This window comes from Austrofundulus limnaeus, unplaced genomic scaffold (assembly GCF_001266775.1).
Source record: "Austrofundulus limnaeus strain Quisiro unplaced genomic scaffold, Austrofundulus_limnaeus-1.0 Scaffold72, whole genome shotgun sequence".
NCBI lineage: Eukaryota > Metazoa > Chordata > Actinopteri > Cyprinodontiformes > Rivulidae > Austrofundulus > Austrofundulus limnaeus.
The window spans coordinates 1,877,244-1,890,539 of NW_013952474.1; the positions used below are offsets into that span (position 1 = coordinate 1,877,244).

Here is a 13,296-nt window from a genome sequence, read left to right on the forward strand (position 1 = left end):
CTCGTGGATATTTCCATTTCTTGTTTTWAAATAAATTTTGTGGTTTAATTTATATGAAAGTCTTTGAGGTAAACCTGAGAGACACATATAATTKAGATGACTCAGCTAACAATGCTGTCTGTAGAGTTGTTATTGTTGCTGACATGATAATGTTCACGGACCTCTGAGAGTTTTCTTAGCACACCATTATTTAATTTCAGCACTTGGTTCAATTCTCCTACAAATTCAGACTCAGAAACTTTTTCTGCATGAAGAGCAGTCCTCGCCCTGTTCAAGATGGCTACACGACAGGTCACGTGACAGCGCCTCTTTTGGAAGAGGGTGGGTCACCTCCGCTACGCCCACTTCCGACAAGCAGGAAGCCGATATAACAACATGGGCACGTGGTGTCTTTTATAGACTTGGCTCTCAGTCGAGGAAGTAGCTCCTACCGTTACTTCATGTCGGCCGGTCGAGAAAGGTAAGCCTGAATTTACTCCTCATCTCACAGCCAGGGTTAAACACRAAGAACAAAGCGAGTGGTTGAGGCACACATAGTGATTTCTGGACCACTCAGTCAATGTGAAGCGATTGTGTTGATGTTATTTAGTGTTTGTAATCATTAGAAGCGCTCTCTGCTGGCCAACCTTTAACACTGCAGCTGCATGAAAGAATGCGGGACAAGCCGTGTCGTGAACCCACGGAAACGGATTAAGGCCTCAGAACAAACAAATACACTGCCCGGTAAAAAAAACAAAAACAGTCTCCACCTGGGTTTAACTAAGGTTTATGATGTGGGGTTGCTGCAGCTGGTCAGGTCTAGGTTCAGCAACAGTTTGTGCTCCAAGAATGAGGTCAGCTGACTATACAGAAGGACCAGGTTATTCCATCAATGTTTCTTCCCTGATGGAACAGGCATGTGCCAGGATTCATCTGGCTGAGATTGTGAAAGAGTGGTTCAGGGAGCATGAGACATCATTTTCACACAAGGATTGGCTCCACAGAGTCCTCTGTGAATCTTTGGGATGTGCTGGAGAAGGCTTTGTGCAGCAGTCAGTCTCTACCATCATCAATGCAAGATTTTGGTGAAGAATTAATGCAACACTGGATGGAAAATAAATCTTGTGACACTGCAGAAGCTTTCAGAAACAATGTCACAGTGAATGTGTGCCGTAATCAAAGATAAAGGCGGTCCAACGACATATTAGAGTGTGTGAACTGTTTTTTGTGCAGTGTATTTGTCCTGGAGTTATGTCTTTGTTCTGAGGCCCAATCCTCTCCTGTAAGAACCAGTGAGGCTCTCTTCTGTATAATGAGGGCCACAGTTCTACATGTTTGACTGTTTTCTTTAAAAAGGAACACTAAAATATTACAGTACAGTGTGGCTGTGCCATTATAAAATACTGTCTGTAATGAAGACAGGTGCTGCTCAGTGAAGCAGTCCTGGTATAATTTATATCAGCCTGGAGCTTATTGTTGATGATAGTTGGGTTTAACTAAATACTGCCTAAGAACAAAAGTTTTGTAACAATCTGATTTCATGTTGTCTGTCATTGTGTCCTTARTTTGTTTAATAAGTTTTTATCATCAGGCTGTGCTCCTGATGCTGTTAAACATGTGATTGTGCAGCCTCGTTTTGAGAAAGAAAAACCTTGACCCTACTGTCCAACTACAGGCCAGRATGTATTGTAAACTGTCTTCTCTTCAAAGTTCTGGAGGAAGTTGTTTCTATTCAACTCCTAAAGGTTAGATTTTGCCACAGCACAGAGACGACACTTTTCAGAGGTTTTAATGACTTTCTTTTAACAGTAGACTCAGGGAGCTCTGCCATTTTAGTGCTATTATCAGCAACCTTTGATACTATAGACCACAACATTTAGTTATTCTGGCATGAACATGATAGTATTAAAGGTACAGTCCATACCTCACTGGCAGGAGTTTTTCTGTCAATTTAGAGAAGCTTGGATTATACTCAAGAGGATCATTGGCTGTCCTCTCCCCTCCCTCACGGACATTCATACATCACTTTTTCAGCTGAGCCGATCACCAGGGACAGCTCCCACCCAGGGTCCGAACTGTTTGACTGGTTGCCCTCAGGAAAACGTTACAGGTGCACCAGAACAAGGACAAACTGATTCAAGAACAYCTTTCCCCCCGAAAGCCATCACTTTACTGAACTCTCGCATGCACTGACTCTTGATTTACAATCAGCTAGAAACTCACTCTGTGGAATAAATACACATTGAAGGACACGTCACTTTATTTTGTTAATGATCACCTGCAATTCTAGCCTGGCCCTTGCCTTCCTACGCAGCTCCGCTCAATTCTAGTTTCCCTTCACTGCTCCGTCTGGGACTTCTCCCATTGAGATGGATTTCTCTGGCAGATTTTTAGCCGGGCCAATCAGAGAACAGAAGGAGGAGCTTTGAACGACGTCGACTTTCTGCGCAGTGTCTGCTAGTTATTTTAGCATACGGCAGTGGAGGAACAGAATGAAGCCAGTCRGTGTTGATAAGGCTTCCAAATAAAATAAATTTGTCTGACAAAGCAGCAGCTCTCATTTACAGTCGTCTCGTTCAGCTCGGTACTTCTCTCCTCTCCGTAGGGTTGTTTACAACACACGCTATTTCCGGTTAGCTTCTTAGCTTAGCCTCCGTCACAGCGAAATACGTCGCAGCCAACTGATCCAATCATTTTAAACTTCAGCAGAGGCCACGCCTCCTGCAAGAATCACTTTATGCATCAAGTCCAGACCCTTGTACAAAGCAAAGTGAAGGACAGGGTCTGGTTTAAACCAGGCTACTGCAATACCAGCATAATCCATATACCTCAATATACAAACTGTGCAATATTTAAACAATATGCAGTAATGTCATTTTATTTTCTTCTACTTTAGCTTTACATTTACAGTTGACTCTTACTATGCTTTTTTATTGTTGTATATATGTAGGTATATGCATACATATACATGTGTATATATTAAGGCTGCCTCAAACGATTATTTTTATAATCGATTAATCACCGATTATTTTTTCGATTAGTTGACTAATCGGATCATACGTTAATTGAATATAAAACATACAGCTTATCACACCAGAATGCAGCTGCTATTTTAAAACCATTGTTAGATTTTAGCTATATGCTAACTAAAAATAATTGCCGTGGAAGACAAGTTCTGCTCTGCAGATATTYCACAGGTTTCTCTTTCATTTTCTTAAAATGTTCCCACACTTGAGCTCCGATMCTGGGTAGCCATGATACCAGAGCCTGACTGTGTAATGTCTTGTGACGTCCACAGCCTACCCCAGTTACCACTACTGTGCATGTGTGTCAAGGACAGAAAGGCAGATGTGGCAGTGGAAGGTGTCAAAGCAGTTTGGAGAGAAAAACAAAGGAACAAAAAAAAGAAAAGAAAACGATTAATCGATTTATTAAATTGGTCATTGATAATTTTAATAATCGACTAATCGTGGCAGCCCTAGTATATACAATATACATGCAGATGTATAGACATATTTTATCTCATTTTATTATTTTGCTCTATTATTGTTTTCTGTTTCTTTTAATGTGTATTTGCACTGCTGTGGGAGTGGCTCTAATCTCGTTATGCAGAAAATAATGAACTTTATCACAAAATGCTAATTTTTTGAGAAGGACCTGTATATAGGGTTAGACCAGTCATTCTTGTAGTGTTTACAAATASTTCAAAATGCTGCAGCTCYTATTTTAACTGGTACAAAAAGCATGAAAACATCACTCCAGTCTTAAGATCTCTGTATTGGATACATTTTACATACATTTTACTGTATTGYTGCTGATTTTACTTATTTAACTGTGTGATTTTATTGTGTTTTTTGTATTCAGTTTTTGTTTCATYTGTTCAGCAGTGGCTGATGTTATAGTGCWTTATAAATAAAGTTTGATTGATTGATTTGACATGTTCATCTTCATGTTGATTTTAAAAACTGCTCACTTTTAAAGTTTTAAATGGGTTAGCCCCATCTTATCCATGTGATCTTCTCAACACCTGTAAGAGAACTCTGGTCAACCYGACAGTTTCTGCTCAACGTTTTGAGTTCAAGGTTTAAACGTTGAGGTGATTTATTTGTCATGGCCGCCCCAACACTTTGGATTAGCTTACCTTCACCTGTGCGTTCCGCTCAGACTATACAATCYTTTAAATATCAGCTAAAAACCRGCCCCTTTTCTCTGGCCTACGACTGATTAGGTATGAGACGCTAAATTTTTAGTTTTAAGTCTTTACTCTGAGGTTTATTTATTACTGTTTTTATTCAGTCTATTGTTMAATGATTACAAATTTAACAGTGAAGCACTTTGGTCAACAGATATTTTTAAATGTGCTATATACATTTGACAGTGACATTGACATCTTTATTGTAATMATCTGTATTATATTTAAGTAAATCATAGCAGTAACTGTAGCGTAGTTTTGCTACAGTTTATGAAAAACACTCAGGATTTGAACTCAGTTCTCCCACATGTGATGAATGCTCCACGCCCATCAGATCAACTTTGTTGCTCCTATTTATCTGTAAACATGGACTAAAGTTCACAAGTCACGTGATGTTTGGTGCAAATGAAGTGGCGTTCTGCTTCATTTGCTTGAAACGGTGTCAAGCGGGAAGCATCGAGCGTATCATCACTGATTACCGGTGTTAGGAATATTTGTTGGCGTCACATTAACTAGTTTACAGCTGGTGAGCAGATTCTTGTTKGATTTTGTCCTGTTTTAATAATAATTGAAGTATGATGTAATTCAGACTGGTGAACATATTTAATCTTCCCCACAATATTTGGTAGCTATGGTGTAGATTATTTTGAAATGACAGGTAGACTGTTTGTGATGAAATATGAAGCAACTTGTGGTTTTTGCTTCTGCTTTTATTTTTGCATAAGTCATTGTTTGTTGAGTTTGGCTTTGGTCCCTGTGGGGAACTATTGTAGCTTTGACTCAAGCTTTGAGATTAGTGAGACATCCTCAGTTATGTGATCGCTAATAGAGGTTTGTTTGTTTTTTGCATAGTTTGTTGTTTAAAAAAATTAGCTTGTGAAATAAAACTGAGTTTAACTACTTAACTTTTTTATACAAGGGGGAACCTTTTATTTAAAGTAACACCAAGAGCATTTTGTGTATAAACAGTTGCTTAATGATGACAGTGACAAACCTGCTTGATTGAAATCTTAGTTAAATTCTAGATTTTCATTTCATTTTTACCTTTTTATTTTGTTTACAGAAGAGCTTTTGTTCAGGTTGCTGTGTCAGATCCTGTCATGAGTGTCACCGCCCTCTTTCTGCTGAGCTGTCTCGCCATTACGGCTCAAGGTGAGTTCAGCTTGGGACACGGATCATGTGTTACCTGCCTGATAATAGGAACGGTCTATGGGGAAGAAACTGAATTTAAATAGCTCAGACTGAATCTGTWTTTGCATACTTTGAAATTAAATGCAGTAGTTTGAAAATGAAATTCACCTAATTGAAACTGAGTTTAATGGGTAGAAATTGTATTTTGTTGTATTAAAAATGCAGTTTGATAACTTGCACTTTCAGTTCTAAATTTTTTTTTGCGTCACACATTTTGGTTCGTGTGAAATCRACAGAGTAATCAAACACAGATCAGCAGATTTACGGTTCATCAGTGAAGCTTCCTTCCTGTAATGTAGGCGTTCAGTCTAAAGGAAGCAGTAATCYGCATCAACAGATGTTTGATAATTGTCATAAATGTATGATAAATAATTTTTAAAATTCTCATAATGTTTGATAATTTGACCGTTTCAATGCATGACTGAATTAACATACGGCTGTCTGACATAAGAGCTGGTGGATTGCAGAACGCATTGTAGTGGTCACCTCGAGGTGGAATAAACCGTTCCACCTGTCTTTGACCTTGGTCTCAGAAGACTGATTAAAAAAAATATATAGCGACTTTGTCACTGCATTAGTGAGTAACCCTTTAGTGACTGTTTTTCAGAAAAGRGACTAGTGAAAATCTAGCGACTCATTTTTCTGGTGTTGTTGAGACTTTTAGAGGCTCAGGTGAACGCAGCTCTCTGATGCTGTGAGCTCCTCCCCTGTCCTAAAGCACCGACAGGCAGCTCAGTCCTCACACAGCGTCCCTACCAGCTGCAGGCAGATATTCATGCCATCCAGACGACAAAAACACAACATGAACTCGAACTCATGATTGGGCTGCTCAAGCCGCCAGTTAAAGCAAAAACAAACTGGTTTTGTTGTTCTCATAACTCCGTAAATGAATGAATGTCTGGTTCTCGTTTTGCGCACTGGAAATATGGAACCGGGGTGGGGGGAGGACTAGTGGTCTGTCATGGAAGCCTGCAAACACTTTTACAGAAAATTGTGGATATGGCTGTGTCTCAATGCCAGGGTTCCAGCCGACGTCGGTCGCATTTGTCAACCGCTTGCGTCACCGCCCCGTGCCGTAGGCCGTCCCAGATCGTAGGCGCCTACTCYTGTAGCRGACAAAACCCCGAAAACATCGACTGCATCTGAGTGTCCTACGGAGCCGACGGTATCCCAGAATCCCATTGCGCCATCAGCAAATTAAACATAAAAACGARGGCAAAGTTTTTTTAAAATGGCAGTTTGGAAATTTATCATGGACTAAAAAATTTGAGCTAAACAACTTYGCTGAAGACACTTTTGTTGCAATGAGATGTTAAAATGCAGTTACAAGTACTGATACTGAAGCTAAACCCAAATTATGAATGCATTTTAGTTATTTCCATGTTAACCTTTCTGTTAAAACTGAATTCTGTGAAATTATACTTAAAAAAAAAACAACTGAAACTATGTGATATAAAACGTACACCATGAGGCAGAGCGTGGTCACGCAAACTTACATCTTCTGTAGACTAGACCGTCTCATTTCACAGCCGTTTATGCGGCCGACATGAGCGGCCTACGGCCCACGTAGACCGTGGCCATTCTCAGTCACGATCTYCATCGGCTGGAAGCCATGAATTGAGACACAGCCAGTATCTTTGCGCAGCTGGTCCACATGTAAGGCAGTATCTCCTCAAAAAGCTCATTCTTCCCACAAAGTCCCTCGTAATGGTTATTGTAAATTACTGTTTTGCTTAGCTTGCTGTGTATTGTTTTCGTCAGCGTGATTTTCCACTATTTTGACAATTCTAAATCTGTTATTATTCTAAATCTGTTWTTTTTTTTTTACAGTTACAGGTCACAGCCTATGTTTTTCTCTGTAAAATGTGTTTTTGTTTTAGGTCAAAATTGTTCTAAACCTGTTGGAGGACCCAACATGAATTTGAAGGGCGATGCCATTCTGCAAGATACATTTCCAGATGGTTCTAAGGTTTCTTTTGCCTGTAATATTGGCTACACACCTGCAGGAGGGTCTCCAACCATTACGTGTACTGCAGGGAATTGGAGTACTCTGACGCTAGTTTGTGAAAGTAAATTTACCACTTGATTAATTTCATATTTCAATTTTGCAAATAGTAGTAAGAACATTATTTCTTTTGAAGATTAAAAACAGCAGTATTCTTAAAACAAATGCATTTATTTTTACAAACTCTAATCCAGAAAAGTTAGACACTGTAAAATGTAAAAACAAACTCAACGCATTTATTTGCAAATTTCAATAATTCATATCTTAGGGAAAATTTAGGTTATTTGAAATTTGATTAATTTAATCCCAAAATTGTTATAGCCGCTTCAGGGACGATAAAACTTTTCATTTAAATTCTAAATTCAAACCCTCAAGTAAATATCTTGTTTACATAAGTGATACTAAATATAACTGAATACCTTTATGACCATTTTTTATTGTATTTTTATTAGCATGTATTCAGTAATTTATAAAGAGTTTTCTTGTTCCAGGGAAAAGCTGTGGTGCTCTTCAAGAAGTGGAAAATGGAAATATTGACTACCCCAATGGGGACGTTCTGTTTGGTGACACAGCTGTGGTCACATGTAACCAAGGGTTAGTAACAAGTGATAAATTAGATATTTATGTTCAGAAAGATCTTTTGTTATTGAGTGTTTATGTTCGACCAATTATTATCAACAGGCACAACAGTCCTAACATCTTCCATTGTTCTTCCTTGCTTTATACTTTACTTTCAAAGATGCAGCTTTTTCTAGTAATATTTTGAAATATTATAAAGCAATATTTTTTCATATTTTGTGGCAGTATTTTAATATTTTAATTTGGACTCTAATTGCTTTTTACCTATCTGAACATTTTCAGACCCACCCCCCCATTTTTAAGACATCATCTGGTCATTTACAGAACATGCCTACAACTTTTAATATTTCAACATATTATTTAACATGCTTATGAGTTATTCATTTCATTTAAACCAATTTTGTGCAAATGCATTACATAGAATTTAGATTAAACACATTTAACTACAGGTCATAATGTAAAAACACCCAAATTGCCAAGTGGGTGAATACTTTTGCAAGGCATTGTACTTATAGTTTACTGTGCATTTTTGTCTTTTAGTGTTAACTGAAGTATCGTGTGCCTTTTCTTAAACCCTCTCTCTTTAGTTACATATTAGTTGGTAACAGAGTAATCAGATGTGGAGACCAAGGATGGATGGACAGGCTACCTGTGTGTGAAGGTTGGTGATTGTTTGTTTGCTCACTATTAGGTATTCAATATTCACCTGAAATCTAATTGACTTGATTTTGTTCTGCAGTGGTGAAATGCCCTACACCTGGATTAATTGCCAATGGCACTTTTAGCCCACAGAAGGAAACCTATAATTACAGAGATGTTGTACTTTACTCTTGTAAAACTGGGTTTACACTTAATGGATCAAAAGAGTCTGTATGTTCTGAAGACGAGAAATTCAACCCTGAACCTCCAACATGTGTCTGTAAGTGTTTCAGTCTGAACATTTTTAATATTTGCAGAACGTAGTCTTTATTTTACATTTGGACTTGTCTTTTTGCCTGCAGGGGTCGAATGTAAAGATCCTGTGATACTAAATGCTGAGTTTGTTGAGGGGTCTCGACCTCCACACACATTTGGATCWACAGTTCAGTACATTTGTAAACCTGGATACAACATGACCGGAGATGCTACCATAAAATGTGACATAAACAGCCAGTGGTCACCTAGAATCCCAGAATGCAAAGGTAAGTCCTAACTCAGAATAATTAATGATGCGGCATGTGTTTAGCCTAATAAGACCATGCCAAGTAATATCTGTGGATTTTATTTTTCTAGATGTAAACAGCATGACTCAAAAAATTACTAAATTAGAATTTTTTTAAATATAGACAAATTTTTTTAAAAACAATTCTGTAACGTAGTTTGAACATGTTTTTTTTTAGTTGATATATTCAAATCGAAAGTGAAAATCTCTTAATTTTTAATTTGAAACACTTGTACAAAAAATAGTTAAAAAGATAATATACTGTGGTAGATAATTAGTTACTATCCAGGTGCCCGCGCAACCTTGCTGCGGAGCCTCTAGCGCTGGCTTTGAGCGTTGCATCCTGGGGTGGCTGGTCTTGTTTGAAAGCTCCGGTTCTGCCGTACAAGATGAAAGTTGAATGAAGTCCTGCGATGGTCCCCCACAGAGATATAAGCGAAAAACCTCCAAAATTACGCACCATCTGATCTCTTGCTGGGGTGGTTTTAGCCCCCCCCCCCGGGCTAAGAGCGTCGGACCCCGGCGTGGATGGTCGGTTTTTAAAGTCCTAGCTCTCCCCTATAAGGAGAAAGTTGAGAGGAGTCCCTGCGACGTTTTCCCGCGGAGATATAAATGAAAAACCTCCAAAATTACACACTGTCGGACCTCCGCCGGGGGTGGTTTTAGCCCCCCTCCCCACGCTAGGAGCGTCGGATCCCGGAGTGGCTGGTCGGGTTTTAAAGCTCTGGTTCTGCCCTACAAGCTGATACTTGAATGGAGTACGTGTGACGTTGCCCCACGGAACTATAAGCAAATTACGCACGACTTAGTGCATTTTACGCGCATTTTTGGGAAGAAATTTCAACCTTTGTTTGCTTCTCCTGTGGGCTCTGAGCATCGAATCCAGGAAAGTGAGATGACTTTAGAAAGCTGGAATCCTCCTGTACAAACTGGAAGTAGTTGCAAGTTCCTGGGACGTCCCCCTGCGGAGCTATTAACCAACGACAGGCTGAAAAAGGCGCTTTGGCGGGCGAAATAGTACTCAATTTACTCCGGAGCCTCTAGCGCCGGCTCTGAGCATCGGATCCGGACGGGAGATAGCTCATTTTAATGTTCTGGATCTTCGCTACAACCTGGATGTGGTTGCAAGTTACTGGGACATTCCCACGCTGAGATATAAGCGATTTAAATATAGTCAGGTGAGCTCCGGCAGGTGAAATGGCTGATTTCCAGCATGGGGCTGCTTGTGCTGATGCAGGGGAATAAAAGTAAGAGATCCAGTGAGTGAGGTGGAACCGTGATCCTACATCCAACACCCGCTCTCCCACCTGGATTCAGCCAGAAACCCCTGGTGGCTGATATTTCTGCAGAAATGCATAAAATTCAGAAACCCAACTGATGGATCACTTCCAGGCAATAAAAGGAACAGATTTGGTCAGGTYAAARRGGTCCTGGAAGCTCAGCACCGGGTTTTATAACAGCCTGCCCCCTGAACCACTGGTGGGCGATATTTCTGCAATAATGCATAAAATTCAGAAACCCACCTGATAGATCTGTTCCAGGCAATAAAAGGAACAGGTCTGATCAGGTGAAACTGATCCTGGAAGCTCAGCACCGGGTTTTATAGCCGCCTCCGAGAGAATTTTATATTGTGTGCTTTGATTTTGAAAAAAAAAAAGGGGGCGGCACTCTTGTGGTAGCCATGTTGACCCTGATAGTTTTTTGTTTTGTTTTTCCTCCCCTGCATGGAGGGAAGAGAGGAGAGTTCTTTGAATAAATGGAGACGAGTTCCCATGCTCCAAAGTTATTTTACTCTGTGGTTCTCAGTGTGCAGGTTTCTAGCCCTCATAGCTCGCACGTTACAGGGAGTACTAATTGAAGGAGGTAAAAAWTTTTTATCCTTTTTGTTCAAGCATCACTTTTATGTTTCTCTGTCAGGAGTTAAGGATTTTATCTCTTCTTTTTTTGTAGGTAAATATATGGTTAAGTAGATAGTTTTGTTTGACAATACTTTAAATTAAATAAAACTAGCAACACATTAGGTTCTGTTTTATTTACTTTAAAGAAGTGAGGAGTAGGGAGACCATTTTATGTTTTTTTGATACTGAGACCGGACGAGTAGCTCTCGGCAAACTGCCGACTTCAAAAGTAGCTCTTGGTTCAAAAAAGGTTGGGCACCCCTGCCCAAAACCATTCTGATTCCCCATCACATGGGCCACAACCTGTTATTGCTTTCAATAAAATCTGTTTAAAAATAATACCAATAATAACCAAAATATAAGTTTGCCTACATTGGGGTACTTCAAAATCAAAACCCTTACCAATACACTCCCTACATGCATACAGTACATGCATTGGCCTGGATAGCTCAATCAGGAGACCTCTGGCTTGAAAACGGGGCGGCCAGGGTTTGATTCCTGCTACAGAAATGTGTTTTCATTTCTCTGGCCTAAATTTTCTCATTGAAAATACTTTGAAATGTACGTTAGTAATGTCACACCAAGGTCATTTCAAGGTCATCGAAAAAATGGTTTGTTCACCTATGGGTTCTTATCTTATTTATACATGTTAAGTGCATGTTACATTTGTTGTTACACATCTTTTGTTTGAAACTTTGTAATAAATTACATCTGCAATACATAGTTAGTTGTTAAATGTGTTTCTCTTTTAACCTGGGCTTAGCCAAGTACTCTTAGGCCACTGTCAGATTCACTTGGTTTTGGAACTCCACATCTAATAGTTTTCCAAGACAGACTTTAGCCATTCCAACACATTATTATGGTTAGAAGACTTCAGTATTACAGAAACAAACATTGGGCAATCATYGGACTACCCAGGCAGCGCCGGGTACCCCAGCTAGTTAATAATATTAATCAAGTTCCAAAAAATATTTGGTTAAAGTTTTTCTGATGATTGAGAAGAACCAAGAATAAAATCCAAGGAATGGTCTATAGACCTCTGAGACAGGATTGTCTCAAGGCACAGATCTGGGGATGGGCACAAAAATGTTGCTGCTGCTTTGAAGGTTCCAATGAGCACTGTGACCTCCATCATCATGTAAACGGAAAAAGTTTGGAACCACCAGGACTCGTKCTAAAGTTGGTCAGTCGTCTAAACTGAGCGATCGGGGAGAAGGGTCTTAGGGAGGTGACAAAGAACCTGATGTTCCTCTGTGGAAGTAGAACCTCCCAGAAGGGCAACTATCTGCATCAATCCACAAATCAGGCCTGTATGGTAGAGTGGCCAGATGGAATCCACTCCTAAAGGAAAGGCACATGAAGAGACCTCAGACCATGAGAAATAAAATTCTTTGTTCTGATGAGATAAAGATTGATTTCTTTGGTGTGAAAACAAAGAGTCACGTTTGGTGGAAACCAGGCACCGCTCATCACCAGGTCAATACCAACAATACGGTGAAGCATTGTGGTGGCAGCATCGAGCTTTGAGAATGTTTTTCAGCAGCAGGACTTTTGAAACTAGACAGAGGGAAAGATGACTGCAGCAATGTACAGAAACATTCTGGGTGAAAACCTACTCCAGAGCACCGTTGACCTCGGACTCATCTTTCATCAGGACAACTATCTGAAGAACACAACAAAGATATCAAAGAAGTAATTTCAGGAAAACTCGGTAAAGGTCCTTGAGTCGCTCAGGCAGATCCCAGACATGAATCCAAATGAAAATCACTGGAGAGATCTGAAAATGTCTGTGCACTTACCCGTCTATCAAACCTGATGGAGTTGAGAGATGCTGCAAAGAGGAATGGGACAAACTGTTGATTCCAAATCAATATAATATTGTCTCCTGATAAAGCTGTTGATTTACACCTCTAGACAAGACATCGCTGGATTAATTGGTTCTTGTTCCATCCACTTCTCAGAGCGTATGGATTGTGTAACTTACCTTGGTAGAAATTGAGTTAGTAATTTCTCTGATTTTCTCTGCAAAATGTGTTTTTGTTTTAGGTCAAAATTGTTCTAAACCTGTTGGAGGACCCAACATGAGTTTGAAGGGCGATGCCATTCTGCAAGATACATTTACACATGGCTCAAATGTTTCTTTTGCCTGTGATTCTGGCTACACACCTGCAGGAGGGTCTTCAACCATTACGTGTACTGCAGGGAAATGGAGTACTCTGACGCTAGTTTGTGAAAGTAAATTTACCACTTG

At 39.6% G+C, this 13,296-nt stretch overlaps 1 protein-coding gene across 2 annotated transcripts in view; it reads left to right on the forward strand.

Moving 5' to 3' along the window:
* The first annotated feature begins 357 nt into the window (after positions 1-357).
* Positions 358-13,296, forward strand: part of LOC106519173 (membrane cofactor protein) — a 23,404-nt gene continuing 10,465 nt past the window's right edge. For both annotated transcript variants that reach the window (XM_014010734.1, XM_014010733.1), the window contains exons 1-7: positions 358-460; positions 5,235-5,323; positions 7,243-7,431; positions 7,859-7,961; positions 8,534-8,607; positions 8,686-8,865; positions 8,948-9,127. In XM_014010734.1, the coding sequence (XP_013866188.1) occupies positions 441-460; positions 5,235-5,323; positions 7,243-7,431; positions 7,859-7,961; positions 8,534-8,607; positions 8,686-8,865; positions 8,948-9,127 (835 nt within the window). In that variant the 5' untranslated portion in view covers positions 358-440. The remainder of the gene's footprint in view (positions 461-5,234; positions 5,324-7,242; positions 7,432-7,858; positions 7,962-8,533; positions 8,608-8,685; positions 8,866-8,947; positions 9,128-13,296) is intronic.